Source organism: Chiloscyllium punctatum, chromosome 26 (genome assembly GCF_047496795.1).
Source record: "Chiloscyllium punctatum isolate Juve2018m chromosome 26, sChiPun1.3, whole genome shotgun sequence".
In the NCBI taxonomy this organism is placed as follows: Eukaryota; Metazoa; Chordata; class Chondrichthyes; order Orectolobiformes; family Hemiscylliidae; genus Chiloscyllium; species Chiloscyllium punctatum.
In genome coordinates, this window is record NC_092764.1 from 64,280,012 (window position 1) to 64,299,305 (window position 19,294).

General features: G+C 47.1%; 2 protein-coding genes across 6 annotated transcripts in view; one reads left to right on the plus strand and one right to left on the minus strand.

The window, feature by feature from the left end:
- The window catches only part of dok4 (docking protein 4), an 88,501-nt gene extending 83,924 nt beyond the window's left edge, over nucleotides 1–4,577 (plus strand). For 4 of the 5 annotated variants that reach the window (XM_072547548.1, XM_072547544.1, XM_072547543.1 and 1 more), the window contains one exon: nucleotides 2,400–4,577. In XM_072547548.1, the coding sequence (XP_072403649.1) occupies nucleotides 2,400–2,468 (69 nt within the window). In that variant the 3' untranslated portion in view covers nucleotides 2,469–4,577. The remainder of the gene's footprint in view (nucleotides 1–2,399) is intronic. The other variant, XM_072547545.1, reaches the window with a different exon arrangement.
- Nucleotides 4,578–5,643: 1,066 nt separating this feature from the next.
- On the minus strand, nucleotides 5,644–19,054 carry polr2c (RNA polymerase II subunit C). The gene is made up of 9 exons (XM_072547549.1): nucleotides 18,878–19,054; nucleotides 14,790–14,839; nucleotides 14,177–14,245; nucleotides 11,966–12,018; nucleotides 10,687–10,815; nucleotides 10,203–10,254; nucleotides 7,832–8,000; nucleotides 7,491–7,565; nucleotides 5,644–5,992 (listed from the first exon to the last, which is right to left on the minus strand). The coding sequence occupies exons 1-9, from the start codon at nucleotides 18,961–18,963 to the stop codon at nucleotides 5,848–5,850; spliced, it is 828 nt and encodes a 275-aa protein (XP_072403650.1). The 5' UTR covers nucleotides 18,964–19,054; the 3' UTR covers nucleotides 5,644–5,847.
- Nucleotides 19,055–19,294: the final 240 nt, after the last annotated feature.

The window sequence follows — 19,294 nt, forward strand, 5'->3', positions numbered from 1 at the left end:
AAAGCAGGGAGTTCAATTCTGGTCCCCACACTTTAGGAAGGATGTGAGGGTCTTCAGAAGGGTGCAGAGGTGAATTATCAGAATTGGTCCAAGGATGAAGGAATTTAGCTACAAAGTTCTTCTGAAGAAACTGGGCTGTTCTTCTCAGAGTACTTGAGGGGGGATCTGATCGAGGTAGAAAGGATGATGACAGTTTTAGATATAGAACACAGAGGAAAACCATTGCCATAAGCAAATTATGGCAACACAGTCTTAGTCAGGAGATCTGGAGGGAGTATTTTATACAGTGACTGGTAATTGTCTGCCCATGAGTTGGGGTGTGGCGACAGTGAAGATTAGAGATGGGGAATAATTTCAAAAGGAAATTAGATGGAGACTGGAGGTAATTAGCCTCACAGGGATCGAGAGCAGAAGCAGACTGACTGGATTGACCTACAGAAAGCTAGAATTGAACTTGATGGGCTGAATGGCCTCCTCCTGTGCTGTAAGTGACTGTATGATTCCATGATCCATTGTTGTACGTTACTGAGAGTGTTTGGGGACAGTGTCCAGGATGCTTTACCTGTACCTAACCCTGTATTGTGGCTCAGAGCCAAACCTGAAATACACTATGGGAAGAAGTGAACTTGTCCATTTTGACAGGTAAAACATTTGCTATGATTGTTCAGCTAGAACATTTGCGTTACAGGTTCTGTGGGTCTCGGATGGTTGATAAGACCAATCCTAGAGCCATATTCCCAAACATACATTTAAAAATAACATATTATTTAAACAGAGAGAAATTGCAGAAATCTGAGGTGCAGAGGGATCTGAGTGTCCGAGTCTATGTACAGGTACCACAACTAAGTAGGAAGATAAATAACATGTTGATGCTTATTTTATTTAGTGCAAGGGCAACAGCTGTTTGGCCACAGCTATGGGATCTGTATGTTGGACCAATGGCTGTTGGAGTTTAGTAGAATGAATCATAGAGTCCCTGCAGTGTGGAAACATGCCATTTGGCCCAGCAAGTCCACACTGACCTTTGAAGAGTAACCCACCCAGACCCATTCCCCTACCCTATTCCTCTACATTTACCCCTGACTAATGCACCTAACCTACACATCCCTGAACACTGAAGGCCAATTCACTTAATCTGTGCATTATTGGAATAAGAGATGATGTTGTAGAAACAACAGATTCTGAGTAATCCAGACAGAGTGAGTGCTGGAGGGTGTTGCCTCCTATTAGAGAGTGTCGACCTCAGAGCCATAGTTTCTTAATTACAGTCAACAAAGTAGTCAAAGGTTCTTTGGGACAGATAGGAAAGTGGAACTGTCCGCACAATCAGATCAGCCATGGTCTCATCAAGATAGAGTAGCCTGGGGGGGCTGAATCATGTTCTCCTACTCCTAATGGTATGTTCATGTAGTTTTATGAAATGAGTTCCAATGACCTGAAAGCGTTGTGACACCAGTTTTGGTCATAATTTCCAAAAAGGAATTAGACAATATGTTGAAGATAAATTTGCAGGGCTATGAGGAAAGCCTGCTGATTACCAGACTGATTCCTCAGTTAGGACTGCATTCACTGGAGTTTAGAAGAATGAGGGGTTATTCCAATAGAAACCTATAAAATCCTAATAGGGTAAATGCAAAAAGGGTGTACCTGATCACAGGTGAATCCAGAACCAGGGGGTCACAGTCTAAGGCCATGGGGTAGCCTATTTTGGACTAAGGTCAGAAGTCACACAACACCAGGTTATAGTCCAAAATGTTAATTAGAAATCACAAGCTTCCAAAGCGCTGCTCCTTTGTCAGGTGGACATTTTGGATTAAGGAGAAATTTCTTCACTCAGAACAGTGAGCTTGTGGAATTCTCTCCCACAGAAAACCAAAACATTGACAGCTATATCGAAATCCTTCTTCAAAACATTCAGAGGTAAAGGGAACCAAAGGGAGAAAGAGGGCCTGGATGTAGGTTTGCTCACTGAGCTGGAAGGTTCAGCGAGCAAATCTACATCCAGAACCCCAACCTGAGCTAAAACTTTTCTCAAAACTCTGAGAAAGAGGGAACGGTATTTAGTTGGGTGATCAGCCATGACCATATTGGATGGCAGAGCAGTCTACTGCTCCTTGTCTTATTTTCTACTTTTTAAAGTGGATGGAAGGGGGGACATTGATTTCATCTTTCACAGACATGATAGCTACCTTCTCTTCTGTATGATTGAATTATCCAGGGAAAGAGATCTAGAGATCCTGAAAGAGTGATGGGAAGAAGAGAGATGGAGTGAGAGGAGAGTTAAAGTGAAACTTCTTGTTTAATGTTCTGTTGGAGTGTAATGTTTATTTTTTGTTGTGTTGTGATCTTTATGTGACCTTGAATAGGAAGTGAATGAGTTTCCTCTCTTGGTTCTTCAGCAGAGTTATACTGCACAGGCCAGGCAGCAGGTGACATGGACTCCTTCCCTGGACAAGCAAGTCCTTTAAGCAGCGAGTGCACACTCTCGCCACACTTCCCCACTCAGTGAGTGATCTGGACAGAGCTTGTCTCAATCTGCAGAGAGGGCTGAGCCACACCTTTCAATAAGGACCAACAGGAAATTGGGACAAAGCACCCCCCACCCCTCCCCGCAACCCCCCTCTCCCCACCCTGATCCCTCATCTTACCCACTGTGTACAAATGTGGAACAAGATAAAGAAACACTGCACTTGACAGGATTGGGAGAGGAAGGCACTGGCAGAAGTCTTGGAGGTGGATTTTTTTTGCACCTCTGACAGCATTGAAGACATCTGGAGTAAAGGCCGAAGCACAAGACCATTGAGATGTAGCACAAGGAGCAGACCTGAGAGGGAAGGCCAGTATGCACAGTCACTCAATGACCTAACTCAGGACAGAGCTGGTTTTGTCTTCAGTAGCATCACTGGCAAAAACTCTTATTGTGAATACAATCCTGGTGCCTGTTCAGGGACTGGCCTGACATGAGAGACCCTCTGATCCAAAATTTGAGAATATGCTGTCCTTCCAAATGCTGGAATCCAATCAGTCACTTTATAATAGGTACTCAGTTCATTTGTAGAAGGGCTTTCCAAGTTTTTATTGGACCTCAGGGTTCAACTTTGATGCAGTTTAAAACGAGACAAATGCTGCTGACCTTTTCCTCCTCAGTCTCTGACATGTTGCTCTGCATGTGTTTGCAATGAGTTTCTGTAAGTGTTTGACACTTGTTTCCACTGGACCAGCCTGAAGTCAGCAGGGTGCAGAGTCCCTAGGCTCTCACTGCAGGATCTAAGCCCTACCCCCTATACCACAGGCTGACTGGCCATCTCAGATTGAAATCATTCCATCTAGGAACTGTCACTCCAAACTCTCCCACTCCTCTTACATACCAGATTAACTTAACCACTCCATAGTAATGGAAAACGCAAGTTGCCCATTTCCTTGTTTCACACTCTGCTCATGTCATTAAACATTACTGTTTAAAGAAGACATTGCAAACCTAGGGCGTACCCTCCTTCCCTCTCCTCTCTTCTGAACACTGCAGTGCTAAGGTTTAACCTGGAGTGATGGGGAGGACACAGCAACAAGTTGGTGGTGATCTGGCACAGGAAGAGGCCAGCTGTTGATTTCAAAGCCAAACCTGCAGGAATTTCCTTGCAAGTCAGCCCTTGTGAGAGTTGCTGCCTCACTTCCCTTCCTCCCAGCCTGTGGGTCACAGCTGAACATGGAAAATCATGGCGTGGAAATTCACGAGAGCAATGCAACTTTGACACTCAACTGAGAAGGACTATTTAAGGCTGGAATGGGGAAAGTAGGCTGACACTTGGGTTATGGCCAATGTGAGTGGTCTGTTAGGACCACTCCTCGGGCAGGCTTTTAGGAATGGTGGGAGGTGCTGACTCACCAGCAACCAACCTGCTCTCTTTTTCTCGAGTGACCCTCAGCAACATGTCAGCAGGAGACAAGTTTTACCCAACCACCACCTCCAGGCCTCTTCTAGACACTCCTGGGAGCTGGGGTGGGGGTGGGGGTGGGGGTGGGCAAAGAGTCTCACTGGGCCGGTCAGCAAAAGGAGATTCAACAGCAGTTAAGAATTGAGGCAATGCTATAACCGAGAAGGCCCTGTCACATCTGTGTTGACTGGCACACAGCCTGAAATACATCTGTGACAGGTCAATTCAAATATCCCTCAATGCACTGTCAAAACTCAGTGCAACCATGCAGTGAATTCTTCCGAGCCCAAACCTCTCTTGCCAGGGCAGTTCCTGTCATATAGAACAAGATTAATGCTGCATCCTCCTGTTGCTGTGCCCACACTGCACTGACAGCAGCCTGAAAGAGAAGCAGCAACCACAACTATCATGGCTGAGCCCTGCACTAGTCACATTCATTAAAATGTGAACGTAATCTCTGCTCATGATTTGTGAATGGTCAGTTGTTCAGGGATGGGCTACAACACACATTGTGTCCCATCTCCACCTGATGCTGAACTACTGTGTCTCTCATTAACAGCATGAATTGATCCACATGAAACATCTTCATGGTCTGACAGCATGTGACGTGAATCAGCAGCTTTTCAATAAAGTTGAAAAATGTTTTCCTTTGCGTTTAGTGATATTAATCAAAAACTGTTTAACACCATAAACTTGGTGCTGTCATTCCCATCTCCACTGGACACCAACTCCCCTGTTTAAGCTCCATCTCCCAATTCCCTCACACCTCAAAACATTCTGCCAATTGGACCTCTGCTCATACATAATTTCATACATCTCAATCACAAAACCTCACCACCTGCATTCCAAGGAAAACAACCCTCTCTGGTGCTATCCCGAAAATATGGATGCCAAAACTGCACACCGTTCTCGAGTTGTAGCCTAACAAACATTTTATGTATGATAGCATAATGCCTCTGCTCTTAAACTCTATCCCTCAGCTGATAAAGGGAAATATACCACATGCCTTCTTTACCACTTTATCTAGCCGTCCTGATATCGTACAGGACTGGTGCTTCCTACCGTCATCATGTATTCCCTTGTCCAGTTGTCCTGACCAAGTGCATCACCTAACATTTAGCCCGATTGAATTCCATTTGCCACCGACCAGCCCATTATTATCCTCCTCGATTTCTGCCAACCCCCAATTTTTATATCGTCTGGTAGATCAGTTCGATCATGGCAAATTCCCCATTTCATGGTATTCCTGATGTTAAATTGTGCTCCCAGGTTTCCTAATTGATTTTGAAAAGCAGAAACAGCCAACAGATTCATGTGGAAAATGAAACTGAGTTATTGTTTCACACCTGCAACACTCCAAAACCTCCAGAAACATTAAATCTATTTGTCCCTCCACAGAAGCCACTGACCTGCTGAGAATTTCCAGCTGAAAAAACGCAGCAGGTCAGGCAGCATCAAAGGAGCAGGAGAATTGATGTTTCTGAAGAAGGCTGAATGATTCCTGAAGAAGGCTTATGCCCGAAACATCGATTCTCCTGCTCCTTGGATGCTGCCTGACCTGCTGCGCTTTTCCAGCAACACATTTTTCAGCTCTCATCTGCAGTCCTCACTTTCTCCTGAGAATTTCCAGCGTCCAGTTGTACTGTGTCCTCTTGATGTCTGGGTCAATTTTAAAGAACTCTCTTGCCTTTCGGAAAGCAACAGACAGCACTTGACAAAACACATTTAATGATACTTACAAATGAGCAAAACATAAACAGCCCCCAAGAGCTGGGCTGCTAATACACCCGAGGGTGCAGGATGTCAGATGGCCCCAAACTCTGGGGGCTGACACAGCTACATTTTTTCTTCCCATTCTCTCCTCTGCCTTCCCCCAACCTCTGCAGGATTGCCCTTCCTGTCAGATTGATTCTCGCTAGTTGATGGTGAGGACATCACTCTGGATTTCATGGCTCAGCATTGTTTGCAGGTCACTCAGCTTCTTCTTGAGGCCAGACAGAGCAGACAGGACGATTGTCTCAGGATGTAGAGCTCCTGAAGACTCAACGTTGAAATAAAACCTGGTGGGAACAAGATGCAAAATCATCATCCACAGTACACCCTCGTTCAGGGTCAAACTGTTTTAAAACTGTTTCATTCATGATACCCAGTTGGGGTGACCCTTCCTCAGAACCGGACCCAAAGCATTAGCCCTCATTTCTCTTCACAGATGCTAGCAGACCTGCTGAGCTTTTCCAGTAACTTGTGCTTTTGTTTCTGATTTAGAGCATCTGCAGTTCTTTTGGTTTTTATTGAGAACAATTTTTATGTTTTTTTTCCCTTCTTCATGGGATGTGGGCATTATTGATACCATTTTATTATCCACCCTTAATCACCCATAGACCATCTGAAAGGACAGTTAAGAGTCAACCCTACTGGTGGGTCTGGAGTCACAATTAGACCAAAGCAGGTATAAGAACAGCAGACTTCCTTCCTTGAAGGACATTAGTAAATTGGTTTTTACAATTCTAGTTTCATAGTCACCATAATTGACACTGGCTTTTATATTCCAGACTCCTTTATTAATTTAATTTAAACCCCACCAGCTAGTCCACCCAATAGGCCATTGCACTCCCATCTCCCCTGTTAGTTACTCTGTCTATAAGAGTGGGTCTGAGATTAGGAATCCCACCTCTTGACTCTCCAAAGCCTGCTCACCATCTCCAAGGCACAGGTCCTGTGATGGAATACGTCCCACTTTCCTGGATGGGCAGAGCTCCAACAACTCACGAAGCTTGACACCATCCACAAGGAAGCACCCGCTGCCACCACAACCTCAAGCTTTCACTTGTTTTACCACTGACGCTCAACTGCAGTAACAGGATGTACTGCAGAAATTCACCAACAATTTTTAGACAGCACCTTCCGAACCAATGACTACTTTTGTCTCGGACAAGTGCAGCAGATAGATGGGAACAGCACCACCTGCAAGTTCCCTTCCAAGCTACTCACAATCCTGACTTACATCTCACCTTCAAAATAGTTTTAGACTCCCCTACCCTAGCAAAAAAAACCTATGCTTTTACCTTATTATTGGCCCTCATGTTTTTATAAACCTCTACAAAGTCAATTTCCGTCAACCTCCTACACTTCAGGGAAAAGGGTTCCAGTTGATCCAGCCTCTACTTATAACACTCCAGGCGTGGTACTCTTTTCTCCACACTTTCCAATTTAATAAGAACCTTCTAAAAGCAGGGCAACCAGAACTGTACACAGACCAGAACTGTACACAGGACGCCAAAAGTGGCTTATAACCACAACACAACGTCCTAACTCAATGTTCTGAGCAATGAAGGCAAGTGTGCCAAATGTCTTCTTTACTACCCTGTTTACCTGTGACGCAATATATCGCTGCTCCTTCAGTGCCACTGGGTGAAAATCCTGAAAACCCTTAACAAAGAGCATTGTGGGTCACCCTACAGCACGTGGACTGCAGCAATTCAAGGCTCAGCACCACCTTTGGCAGGGGCAATTAGGGACGAGCCAGTGATGCTGACAGAAAGGGGAAAGTGTGTTTACCTCTCTGGTTTGCCATTTGGGTCGTAGGGAGCCTGGATCTCCTCTTCATCAAGTTCAGAGTACTCACTTTTTGGCCTTAAAATTTAATGGAAAAGATCAGTACTTAGAAACAAGTACAACTCAAAGCTTATGCCTGTTCCCTTCACCCAGTATTTGCCCTTCTCATCCCAACACCCCCCCCAACACAGACTCCCCCCTCCTCATCAGATCAATTCCCCACCGTACATTAACCTAGATCCCTTCTCCCATCCCCTCACCCTCCACCCAAGATTGAGGGGCCTCTCCCTGCAGCCACTCCCTGGCGATGGGCCCCTCCTTCACAGAGGCAGAGTGATCCTCACCATTCCTCAGGTTTGGGGTAGACCGTGTGCCTCAGTGCATTGTCAGGGTCGTATTCGAAGGACACTCCTGCAGTGGGATTCCACTTGGCATGTTCCTTTCCAAACCCCTTCTTGGCATAAGCTCGGAGCCTCAGCTCCTGCCCTTTACGTAGTTTCACAATCAGAATATCTGGCAGGGAAGGAAACCATCATGAGACAGAATGTTCACTACCACCCAGACTTGTGATTAACAACCTCTAGGCCTCCTCCTCAGCAACACACTGTCTTCCAGTACCACCTATTCATAATCAACATCCCTTCATCAGAAACCACTCCCCACCACCAATCCTCCACTCTCCCAGACTCCACACACTGTCCTGCACCAGTCTCAATTCCAAACAATCCTGGCTTTACAACACGCTAACTCTCCCAATGAGTTCAGGTTCTTCCTGCTCAGAGCACACTTCTCTCACTGGTATTGAGTTCTGAGCTCTTATGTAATTCAGGTCTCATGTTCTCTAATAATGGATAAGTGCTGAAACATTGTCAGCTTAACCCCAGAGCAGTCGCGGCCTCACCCACCAAGAAGATCTTTAGGGAGGTGTACAGGGATGTCTAACATCAGATATTGGAACCTTGAAGGTTAGAGATAAACAGCTAGTACAGATCTGATACTGCTGGATTATCACATATTGTTGAATCACTTCATCTTGAAGGCTGCACTCAGGACAGTTCAGCAAGTGTTACCTATGGAGGACATGAATTTTAGCACTAACGTGATGCCAGATATGTAGACTGACCAGCGGATTGAATCAAGAAGCATGTTTCTTCATTTGTTGGGAAGAAACAGAGTACTGACCGTGATCAAGCAGACTTCACTTGAAAATCTCAAACCACGGTCATCCGATGTGACTTCTCAATTGGGCAGGCCTTGCTGAACACCTGAATGCATGAAAGGCTACACTCACATTGACCTTGTTATGTGGTTCACTCGAAGTGACATACATTCACATACAGGGATCTGTTCTCTGCAAACAAAGGGATTTGTTGGAGACTAGCACCTTTTTGAATTATGGGCCAAGATTAGAGCGGTGCTGGAAAAGCCTGAAACGTCGATTTTCCTGCTCCTCGGATGCTGCCTGACCTGCTGTGCTTTTCCAGCACCACACTAATCTTGACTCTGACCTCCAGCATCTGCAGTCCTCACTTTCGCCTTTTTGAATTATCCCGATTTTGGAAACCTATAATTCCCCATTGCTATTGCCGTGGCGACACGAGTTGCCAACGATCAGCTGCTCTGAGGAATAATTGTTGGAAATTTGGCATTCTTACATGTTTCCTGGTCAACAGGTCCGGCAATGTCTTTGGAGTATGAAACAGAGTTAATCTTACAAATCTGATGTGACTTCTTCAGAATGGGATTGAGGGCTCAGGATTTGGATTGTTTGATTTAGAAAGATGAAGGAAGCTGATTTCACAAATTATTTTAAAAGGGAGTTGGACATGTATTCAGGAAAAACCCCACAAGGTCCCAGGAAAAACAGAGGAAAGGATCCTTCCAAGTCTGACAGAGATCTTCTTGCACTTCTACACACGTCATCCACTGTGTCCATTGCTCTCAATGTGGTCTCCTCTACATAGAGGAGACAGGACGCTAACTTGCAGGATGTTTCAGAGAACATCTCTTGGACATGCATTAAACAGTCCCACTAACCTGTGACCGAACACTTCAACTCTCCCTCCCACTCCACAAGGGCATGCAAGTCCTGGGCCGCCTCCACCTCTACATTCAAACTACCTGACGCCTGGAGGAAGAATGCCTCATTTTTCACCTTGAGACGCTCTAACCACACGGGATCAACGTCAGTTTCACCAGTTTCCTCATCTCCTCTGTCCCCACCTTATCCCAGATCCAACCTTCCAACTCAGCATCGCCCTCTAGAACTGTCCTACCTGTCCATCTTCATTCCCACCTTTCTGCTCCACCCTCCACTTCAATCTATCACCATCACCCCCACACCTCCATCTACCCATCACATTCCCAGGTACCTTGTCCCCAGACCCACCTCCCTCCCTTTATCTCTCAGTCCCCTTGAGGGCTCTCCTACATTCCTGATGAAGGGCTTATGCTGAAAATGTCGACTCTCCTGCTGCTCGGATGCTGCCTGACTGGCTGTGCTTTTCCAGCACCACCTTTTTATTAGCTTGGCACTGTACACGACTGCTCTTCCAAAGAGCTGGGCCAGGCTCAATGTTCCAAAGACCCCCGCCCCACATTCGCTAAACCTTACAGTTAATTTCAAGCATTGAGTCAGGGTCGCTTGGGATTTTTTTCAGACGTACAATACCCACAGGTAACCCATAATGTCACCCTGCAATGTATTTCCCTCACCATCCTGTTCCACATAATCGTTTGGATCATTGTCCCTGCTCCGAGATGTGACCTATTGGAATAAAACGAAAAGGACGGAGTTATTGATATGACTTTTGGCTCTAATCTGGTGGAGGTAGCAGTAAAGATGGGCTGATAATGTGGTGGCCTGACAACGCCAGCTCCCATTACGAGTTTGTAACAGTGTAAGACCCATTGATAGGCCTAGTTCAGTCAGATCCACTCCTAGAAAACACTGCCATAGGCTCTCAGTCCCATCAGGACATGAGCCCCAGGGCATGGTCCTTTACTGAATGAACCCACCTAAACACTCCTCTTTCCCAGTCGCTGCTGCCAGAGATCTTACCCCGACTGTGAGGAACTGCAAAATCCACCTGCCACTCACAGCCGACAGCAATATTGTGTCACGTGGGAATTACTGTTTCTGTGATGGCTTCTGGCGGATATCTGCCAGAAACAGGTGAGACATCAATACTGTACTCACAGGGATAACACGGGAATTATTGGAGAGGAGATCCCGTGAGGTGACATGTCGAGTTTGATCTTCATTGCACTTCACATCGAGTGTCAGCTCCACTGAACATTCTGGGCAGAACTCATCACACGTACAGTCCTGGAAAAGACAGCAGCATTCAGCTGGGATAGCACTGAACACTTGGAGCTAAACAGCACAGGCTCTCAGCGGCACACGTGGTCACGGTGACCAACGGTCTCACGGACACAAACACACACACACACAGTCATCCTGTATGCACACTCCCCCCACCCCCACAATGTCACCCTGTACGCACACTCCCCCCTGCTCCCACACCGTCACCCTGTACGCACACTCCCCCTGCCCTCACACTGTCACCCTGTACGCACACTCCCCCTGCCCTCACACTGTCACCCTGTACGCACACTCCCCCTGCCCTCACACAGTCACCCTGTACACACACTCCCCATGCCCTCACACCGTCACCCTGTACGCACACTCCCCCCAGCCCCCACACCGTCACCCTGTATGCACACTCCCCCCGCCCCCACACTGTCACCCTGTACGCACACTCCCCTGCCCTCACACCGTCACCCTGTATGCACACTTCCCCCCTGCCCCCACAATGTCACCCTGTACGCACACTCCCCCCGCCCCCACACCGTCACCCTGTACGCACACTCCCCCCAGCCCCCGCACCGTCACCCTGTATGCACACTCCCCCCGCCCCCGCACTGTCACCCTGTACGCACACTCCCCCCAGCCCCCACACCGTCACCCTGTATGCACACTCCCCCCGCCCCAACACTGTCACCCTGTACGCACACCCCCTCCAGCCCCCACACCGCCACCCTGTACGCACACTCCCCCCTCCACGTCACCCTGTACGCACACTCCCCCCCCTCCCCCCACACCGTCACCCTGTACACACACTCTCCCCAGCCCCTACACCGTCACCCTGTACGCACACTGCCCCCTTCCCGTCACCCTGTACGCACACTCCCCACTGCCCCCACACCGTCACCCTGTACACACACTCCCCCCAGCCCCCACACCGTCACCCTGTACGCACACTCCCCCCTCCCCGTCACCCTGTACGAACACTCCCCCTTCCCCGTCACCCTGTACGCACACTTCTCCCTCCCCGTCACCCTGTACGCACACTCCCCCCTCCCTGTCACCCTGTACACACACTTCTCCCTCCCCGTCACCCTGTACGCACACTTCTCCCTCCCCATCACCCTGTACACACACCCCTCCTCTACCCTGTCGCTTTGTACAGACCTACCCTTGAATACTGCATCTTATCCACAATGTCATCACTCGTTAAGGGGATTAATCCTAAAATGGAAGGAAAAAAAAACATTGTTTGAAATTGCCTCAGCAACTTATCAAAAAGTGCAAAGCTGCTATCAATGCTGATATGAAGAGACATGGAGGCTGCAGGTATTATACCTCCTGTATAATTAGCAAGGCCAGTGGAATGCTGTCCTCCATATCCAAATGACGATTATACAAGCATTTCAGCTGCAGGAAACTCTGTTTAGACCACACCTGTACACTGTGCGTTGATCTGGTCTGCACAGGTTTACCAGTATGTGAAATGTATGCTTGGTTTACTCCAATCTTAATGGGGCCTGCAAAGAGAGGGAAGAAGGTGCACAGGAGCATGGTTCCCATCAGGGATACCAGATCTGCACACCATTCTGTGGGTGGGCTTGGAACTGCCGAGAGGGGGCAAGTAATGTGTAGCAAAAGGGCTGAAGGGCCCACAAAGCGTAGGTTGAGGGGAAAGAGTGTCTGCAAAGGAGAGAGGACCATTTTAAACTTTTCGACAAAGCAATATTGGGGAACCAGGAGATCTCTAAAGTTACTGAAGTCATGAATTCCCTGAAATGAATCTGGTGCCTTTTGTTAAGGTTGCAGAAGCTCCACTGCTATTATACAGACAAAGAGTTGGTGGATGCTACTGTTAGGAACACTGCAATTTTTTAAAATGTTGAACAGCTTTACTACATAAAGGTTTGTGCTCTCTTCAATTTCAGAGTATCTTACCCATTAGAAACTTCTTGAATAATTAAAGACAAACATACAAACATTCAGCTGTGTTCACACTTGCCTTGAGTGATGGCTTTAACTGTGCAGAAGTGTGTGTCAGTTAATTCTAAAAGATGTTTGTTGCTAATTCACGGCTATTGTCTGGTGCCAATTTAAATACCACGGCACTTACAAAATTAAAGTTTTCCTTATGTGTTGCAGCTTTAAGTTGAATAGTGGATTAACAAATGATTGTTGATGAATTCTAATTCGACTTCCATATGATCCAAATTTCACATCTGTCAGCACAAATACAGAAGGTATGGATAAGGTGTCTAATCCCTAGGGTGGGGAATTTCAAGTCTAGAGGACGTATTAAGGTGGAAGAGAAAGATTTTTAAAAAGACATGAGGGGCAACTTTTGTTTTAAAAGACAGAGAGTGGTTCGTGTGTACAATGAACACCCAGAGGAAGTGGTGGATGCGGTTCCAGTTGGAACATTTAGAAAACATTTGGCTAAGTACATGAATAAGAAATGTTTGGAGGGATATGGACCAAACGCTGGCAGGAGGGACTAGTTTAGTTTGGGATAATGGCCGGCATGGACTGGTTGGAGCAAAGAATCTATTTCCATGCTGGATGATTCGATCAATACGACTGTACATCCGCCAGTAAAGAAATCTGAATGTATGAAAATGTTGTCCCCTCACAACCAAATAGCAAGCCTTCCGAAAATTTCAGAATCTTTGCATATACATCGGTACTTTATGTCCCATTGTCAGTTCCTTTGGTCCTGCACCATCAACACTTGTCAACATTTCATGTGTCCTTCCCTCCACTCTCTTTGCTTTCTCTATCCTCATCAAACTCTGATCTGCAACAAAGCCTTTACTCTCCTGACTCCTGATGAGCATCCATCGACCTGAAGCATTACTCCTCTTCCCAGCAATCCAGTGTCTGATTTTCTGGGTTTTGCTATGAGCAGAGCTGACCCAGGTTCTGTGACGGTGGTCCATACTGACAAAGCAGCCTTGAATGGTCACTCCTGTCACCACAGTCGCAACGTCGACAAGATTGCTATAGCATTACAGTAACTTGTAAAGGCTCCTGACACAGCACCTTCCAAATCCATGACCATTTCCATCCAGAAGAACCAGGGGAGCAGATGTACGGGAACGTTGTACCAAGTACCACCTTGGAAATATATATCATGTTCCTTCAGTGTTGGCGGGTCAGACTCCCAGAGTTCCCTCCCTAAGGGCATTGTGGGTAACCTACAGCAGGTGGACTGCAGTGGTTCAAAACAGCAACTCAACACCAAACTCTCAACGGCAACTAGGGATGGGCAGCAAATGCAGGCCCAGCCAGTGACGTCCAAGCCCGGCAAAAGGATAACAACAATTCCATTCCCCATAATTCCCACACTTTCAGACGCAGACAGAATGGTTTGGACTCCACTTACCAATTCTATGTGCAATGAATTCATCATGTAGTACAGAGGAATTAGCATCGATCTGAACCCAGTCAATTGCTGCAACACAAAATAAAACATCAGAAATGGACATCTGTCAGCAATCAACCGAGACAATATGCAGAAAGAGAGACGCAGACTGGTCAGGAGGCAGGGGGCGGAGGGGAGAGGGAGAAAGAGAGAGATGGACAGAAAAAGGGAGATAGACATACAGTAGTGGGGGGGGGGAATGGAGAGACAAAGACAGGAGGAGGGAGAGGGACAGAAAGAAAGGCAGACCAACAGAAAAAGAGATAAGAGAATGAGGTGCAGACAGAGAGTGAGAGAAACAGACATAGATAGTTCATACTCATTGACACAGACACTTTCTCAACGGGGAGGGGGAGGGGACAGTGGAAGGGAGAGGGGACGGGAGCGGGAGAAGAGGAGGGGTGAGGGGACAGGGAGTGGAGAGGGGACGGGGTGGGGAGGACATGAGAAGTGAGGGGTACCGGTGGGGGGGGAGGGGGAGAGTGAAGAAGGTAAGGGGGTGGGAGGGGAAGGGGAATGAGTGGGAGCATTTTAGAGACAGCTAGCAGACATGTTTGTGAGGATATATAATCACCCAATGTGGCCACTTCTGCCATGAGAACTCGTCGCAATGCATTTGCAACTCTGAAACGAGAAGGAGAGATCAATGAGGGTGCTCCTTTGGAACAGCAGAATGGCATTCACCCTCAGAGTTACCGCACCACTTCCATGTGTCATCATCCAACTGTCCCTGAAATCCCACGCCAAGTATAACAAACACAGATAACAAGAAACCTGCTCATCTTTACAGAGACATAGCTGCAAGCGATGGGTCTGAAATTAAGTAAATTGTACATTTTCAGAAGGTGGGAAAAGGGGGGGAGAGATAGCTGTGTCAACTAAGGACCTCATTCATCAATGAGAAGACCTTAGTGCAGTTTCCAAAGTGGAAAGATAAGTCACTTGGGGAAGTAGTTTATCGGCTTCCAAACAGTAATTACATTGCAGGACAATCTATGTGTCGTTTGAGAGGAGGAGATAATCAAAGCCTGGATATAGTAATTACATTGCAAGAACAAATAAATGTAACCTGCAAGAAAAAACTATAAAGATCGGAAGTAATCTGCATGGAGTTTGAGAGAACAAAACCTGGAAAATTACTTCATAGACTATACTAAGGACACCTCCTCAGAGCAGAATGTTCAAGAGCTGACCAAAAGCAGGTTATTTTAGACTTGTTAATGAGCAAGGAGACAGGATTCATCGGAAAGAAGTCAGAGTGAACGTTACACGTCAAGAGACACTTTCTCAGAACTCTAAACCCAAAATGTTATTTCTGATTTCTCTCCCGACACTACAGGACCTGCGGAGTTTTTCCAGTAACTTCTTTTTAGATTAGATTAGATTAGATTACTTACAGTGTGGAAACAGTCCCTTCAGCCCAACATGTCCACACCACCCCGCCGAAGCGCAACCCACCCATACCCCTACATCTACCCCTTACCTAATACTACGGGCAATTTAGCATGGCCAATTCACCTGACCTGCACATCTTTGAAGTGTGGGAGGAAACCGGAGCACCCGGAGGAAACCCACGCAGACACGGGGAGAATGTGCAAACTCCACACTGAGGCGGGAATTGAACCCGGGTCTCTGGCGCTGTGAGGCAGCAGTGCTAACCACTGTGCCACCGTGTCACCCACAAACATCTGTTTTTCGTTCATTTGTAGCATCCACAGTTCTTTCAGTTTTTATTTGATAGGATTCACTACTGCCTGCCACGGTGGTAGAGACCGAAACCATCATAGCATTTTGGGAATATTTCGATGTGCACTTGCGATGCCAAGGCATACGGGTCTATGGAGACAGTGAGGGCGGCAGATGCTGGAGATCAAAGTTGAGAGTGTAGTGCGGGAAAAGCACAACAGGCCAGGCAGCATCCAAGGAGCAGGAAAAATCGACATTTCGGGCCAGAGCCCGAAACGGGCGGCACGGTGGCTCAGTGGTTAGCACTGTGCCTCACAGCGCCAGGGTCCCAGGTTCAATTCCAGCCTTGGCCAACTGCCTGTGTGGAGTTTGCACATTTCCCAGTGTCCGCGTGGGTTTCCTCCAGGTGCTCCAGTTTCTTCCCACAGTCCAAAGATGTGCAGGCCAGGTGAATTGGCCATGCTAAATTGCCCACAGTGTTAGGTGCATTAGTCAGAGGGAAATGGGTCTGGGTGGGTTACTCTTCGGGAGGTCAGTGTGGACCAGTTGGGCCGAAGGGCCTGTTTCCACACTGTAGGGAATCTAAACTAATCTAATCTAATCAGGAACCAATGGGCCAAGTGCTGGAAAATGAGATTAGACCAGTTAGGTGTTTGTGTTTGGTGCAGGAGACTCCTTTTCTGTGATGTAGATCTCATGAGAAAGGAGACTCTAGGTGATAAGCAATCACAGAATTACACATTCACATTCGCGATTGGGAGTCTAAAATTAAATAGAGGGAATTGTCTCACTAAAAACAGAGCTGGCCAAAGTGAAACTAGCTTAAAACACAGTGGTAGACTATTAAAGAAACATTTCATGACAATCAACAAAAATTTGTTCCAGGTGAGAACAAAAGACTCTTTGAGAAGGATGCCTTATCTGTGGGTGAATACGAAAATTAAGGTCAGTATTGAACTGAAAGAAATACTACACAATTCTCAAGCAAGTGATAAGTCAGAGGACTGGACAGATATTGAAGAACCAGCAATGAACTTAAAAAATTAGATAAAGACTAAAAGTGGCTGAAAACAGGGGATAAGAGATATCCAACTAGCTGGGTACAAAAACAGTTAGTGAGTCGGGAAAATAGAAAATGGAAATTAAGGAAATCGCTGAGGCCTTCACCATGCATTGTGCATCTGCTTCCAGTACATTGCAGGCTTAGAAAACTTTCTAAATCAAGAAGTGGTAGACAGTGATGGACTTCAAATAATCACTGTCACGAGGGAAAAGCTGCTGAGAAAATTATTCAACCTAAAGTCTGAAGATTCCCAGGAACTCTATGACTCGATGAGGTGTACATCATGTAAACCGACCCTTCGGTTCAACTTGTCCATACTGACCAGATATCCCAATCTAATCTAGTACCATTTGCCAGCACTTGACCCATATCCCTCTAAACCCTTCCTATTTCATATACCCATCCAGATGCCTTTTAAATGTTGCAATTGTACCAGCTTCCACCACTTCCTCTGGCAGCTCATTCCATACATGTACCACCCTCTGTGTGAAAAAGCTGCCCCTTCGGTCCCTTTTATATCTTTCCCCTCTCACCCTGAACCTATGCCCTCTAGTTCTGGACAGTCCGACACCAGGGAAGTGATTTGGAGGTGCCAGTGTTGGATTGGAGTGTACAAAGTTAAAAATCACACAACACCAGGTTACAGTCAAACAGGTTTAATTCTGTTATCTCACTTTTTAAGATTAGAATCAATCTAAACATCATGGCATAGACAGAGAACACAGGGGGCTAACACCTTCAACACATTGTCTCGCTATCACCCATTGTTAACAGCTAACCCGAGAATGCAACTTTTAAAAAAAAGGTTTTGTGATTTACACATGAAAGAAGTGAAACTATCATGGTATTCAAACAGATGAAAGGCTTAACAGACAATCAATGTTTCAATATATAATTTCAGTTACATCACACTGTAATTTTTGCTATAAATTCTGTGTTAGGGTTGAGTCCTCCACTATCACCTGATGAAGGAGCGATGCTCCGAAAGCTAGTGCTTCCACTAAAACCTGTTAGACTATAACCTGGTGTTGTGTGATTTTTAACTTTGTCCCCGCCAGGCAACAAATTTATCCTATCCATGCCCCTCATGATGTTATAAATCTCTATAAGTCCTCCAACATCCTTGTAAAATCTTTTCTGAACCCTTTCAAGTTTCACAACATCTTTCCGAGACCAGAATTGCCCACAATATTCCAACAGGGGATTAGGGGAATTAGTTGAACTGCAAAGGGGTTTGAATATAAAAGTGGGGATGTACTGTGGGGCCACGGAGAGACCACAAAGAGAGGTGAACCCCAGAAGGTACTGTCTGTGTGTGTGTGTGTGTGTGTCTGTGTCTGTCTGTGTGTGTGTCTGTGTCTGTCTGTGTGTGTGTGTGTCTGTCTGTGTGTGTGCCTGTGTCTGTGTGTGTGTGTGTCTGTCTGTGTGTGTGCCTGTGTCTGTGTGTGTGTGTGTCTGTCTGTGTGTGTGTGTGTGTGTGTGTGTGTCTGTCTGTGTGTGTGTGTGTGTCTGTCTGTGTGTGTGTCTGTGTCTGTCTGTGTGTGTGTGTCTGTGTCTGTCTGTGTGTGTCTGTGTCTGTCTGTGTGTGTCTGTGTCTGTCTGTGTGTGTGTGTGTGTGTGTGTCTGTCTGTGTGTGTGTCTGTGTCTGTCTGTGTGTGTCTGTGTCTGTCTGTGTGTGTGTGTGTGTGTCTGTGTCTGTCTGTGTGTGTGTCTGTGTCTCTGTGTGTGTGTGTGTGTGTCTGTGTGTGTGTCTGTCTGTGTGTGTGTGTGTGTGTGTTCACACTGACTCCCACCCCCTCACTGATCACACACTGAGGATGGGACAGTGCAGGTCCCATCAATACACCGCCCCCAGCACGGGAGAGAAGGGTCACCCCACAAAGCCTTCACCCCCCACCATCCCCGGCACTAACGACAGCTCGGTGTTCTCCACGATGAATTTCACATTCTCGTCAGACAGCTCCGTGATCCGCACTGTCGGCTGGTTAGCATACGGCATTGCCTTCGTGCCAGGAGTCCTCCGGAGGACCGCTCCCCTATCCCAGCCAGCCTCGCGGCACCCGCGCCTCCGCTATCCCGGCAGGCCCCGCGGCACCCGCGCCTCCCCTATCTCAGGCACCCTCGCCTCCGCTATCCCGGCAGGCCTCGCGGCACCCGCGCCTCCGCTATCCCGGCAGGCCCCGCGGCACCCGCGCCTCCGCTATCCCGGCAGGCCCCGCGGCACCCGCGCCTCCGCTATCCCGGCAGGCCCCGCGGTACATGCTCCTCCACCATTCCAGTAAATGTTGCGGGACTCTTCTGAAGAAAAGGGCGAGAGATATGTTTGGGTT

What these genes read in the sequence shown, in the direction of transcription:
- polr2c (XM_072547549.1), bottom strand. Translation starts at nt 18,963, where the DNA reads ATGCCGTATGCTAACCAGCCGACAGTGCGGATCACGGAGCTGTCTGAC. An exon ending in GTGGAGAACACCGAGCTGTC is followed by an intron (nt 14,840 to 18,877) that starts GTTAGTGCCGGG and finishes TTCTCGTTTCAG; the next exon opens with AGTTGCAAATGCATTGCGAC. An exon ending in ATAAGATGCAGTATTCAAGG is followed by an intron (nt 10,816 to 11,965) that starts GTAGGTCTGTAC and finishes TGTCTTTTCCAG; the next exon opens with GACTGTACGTGTGATGAGTT.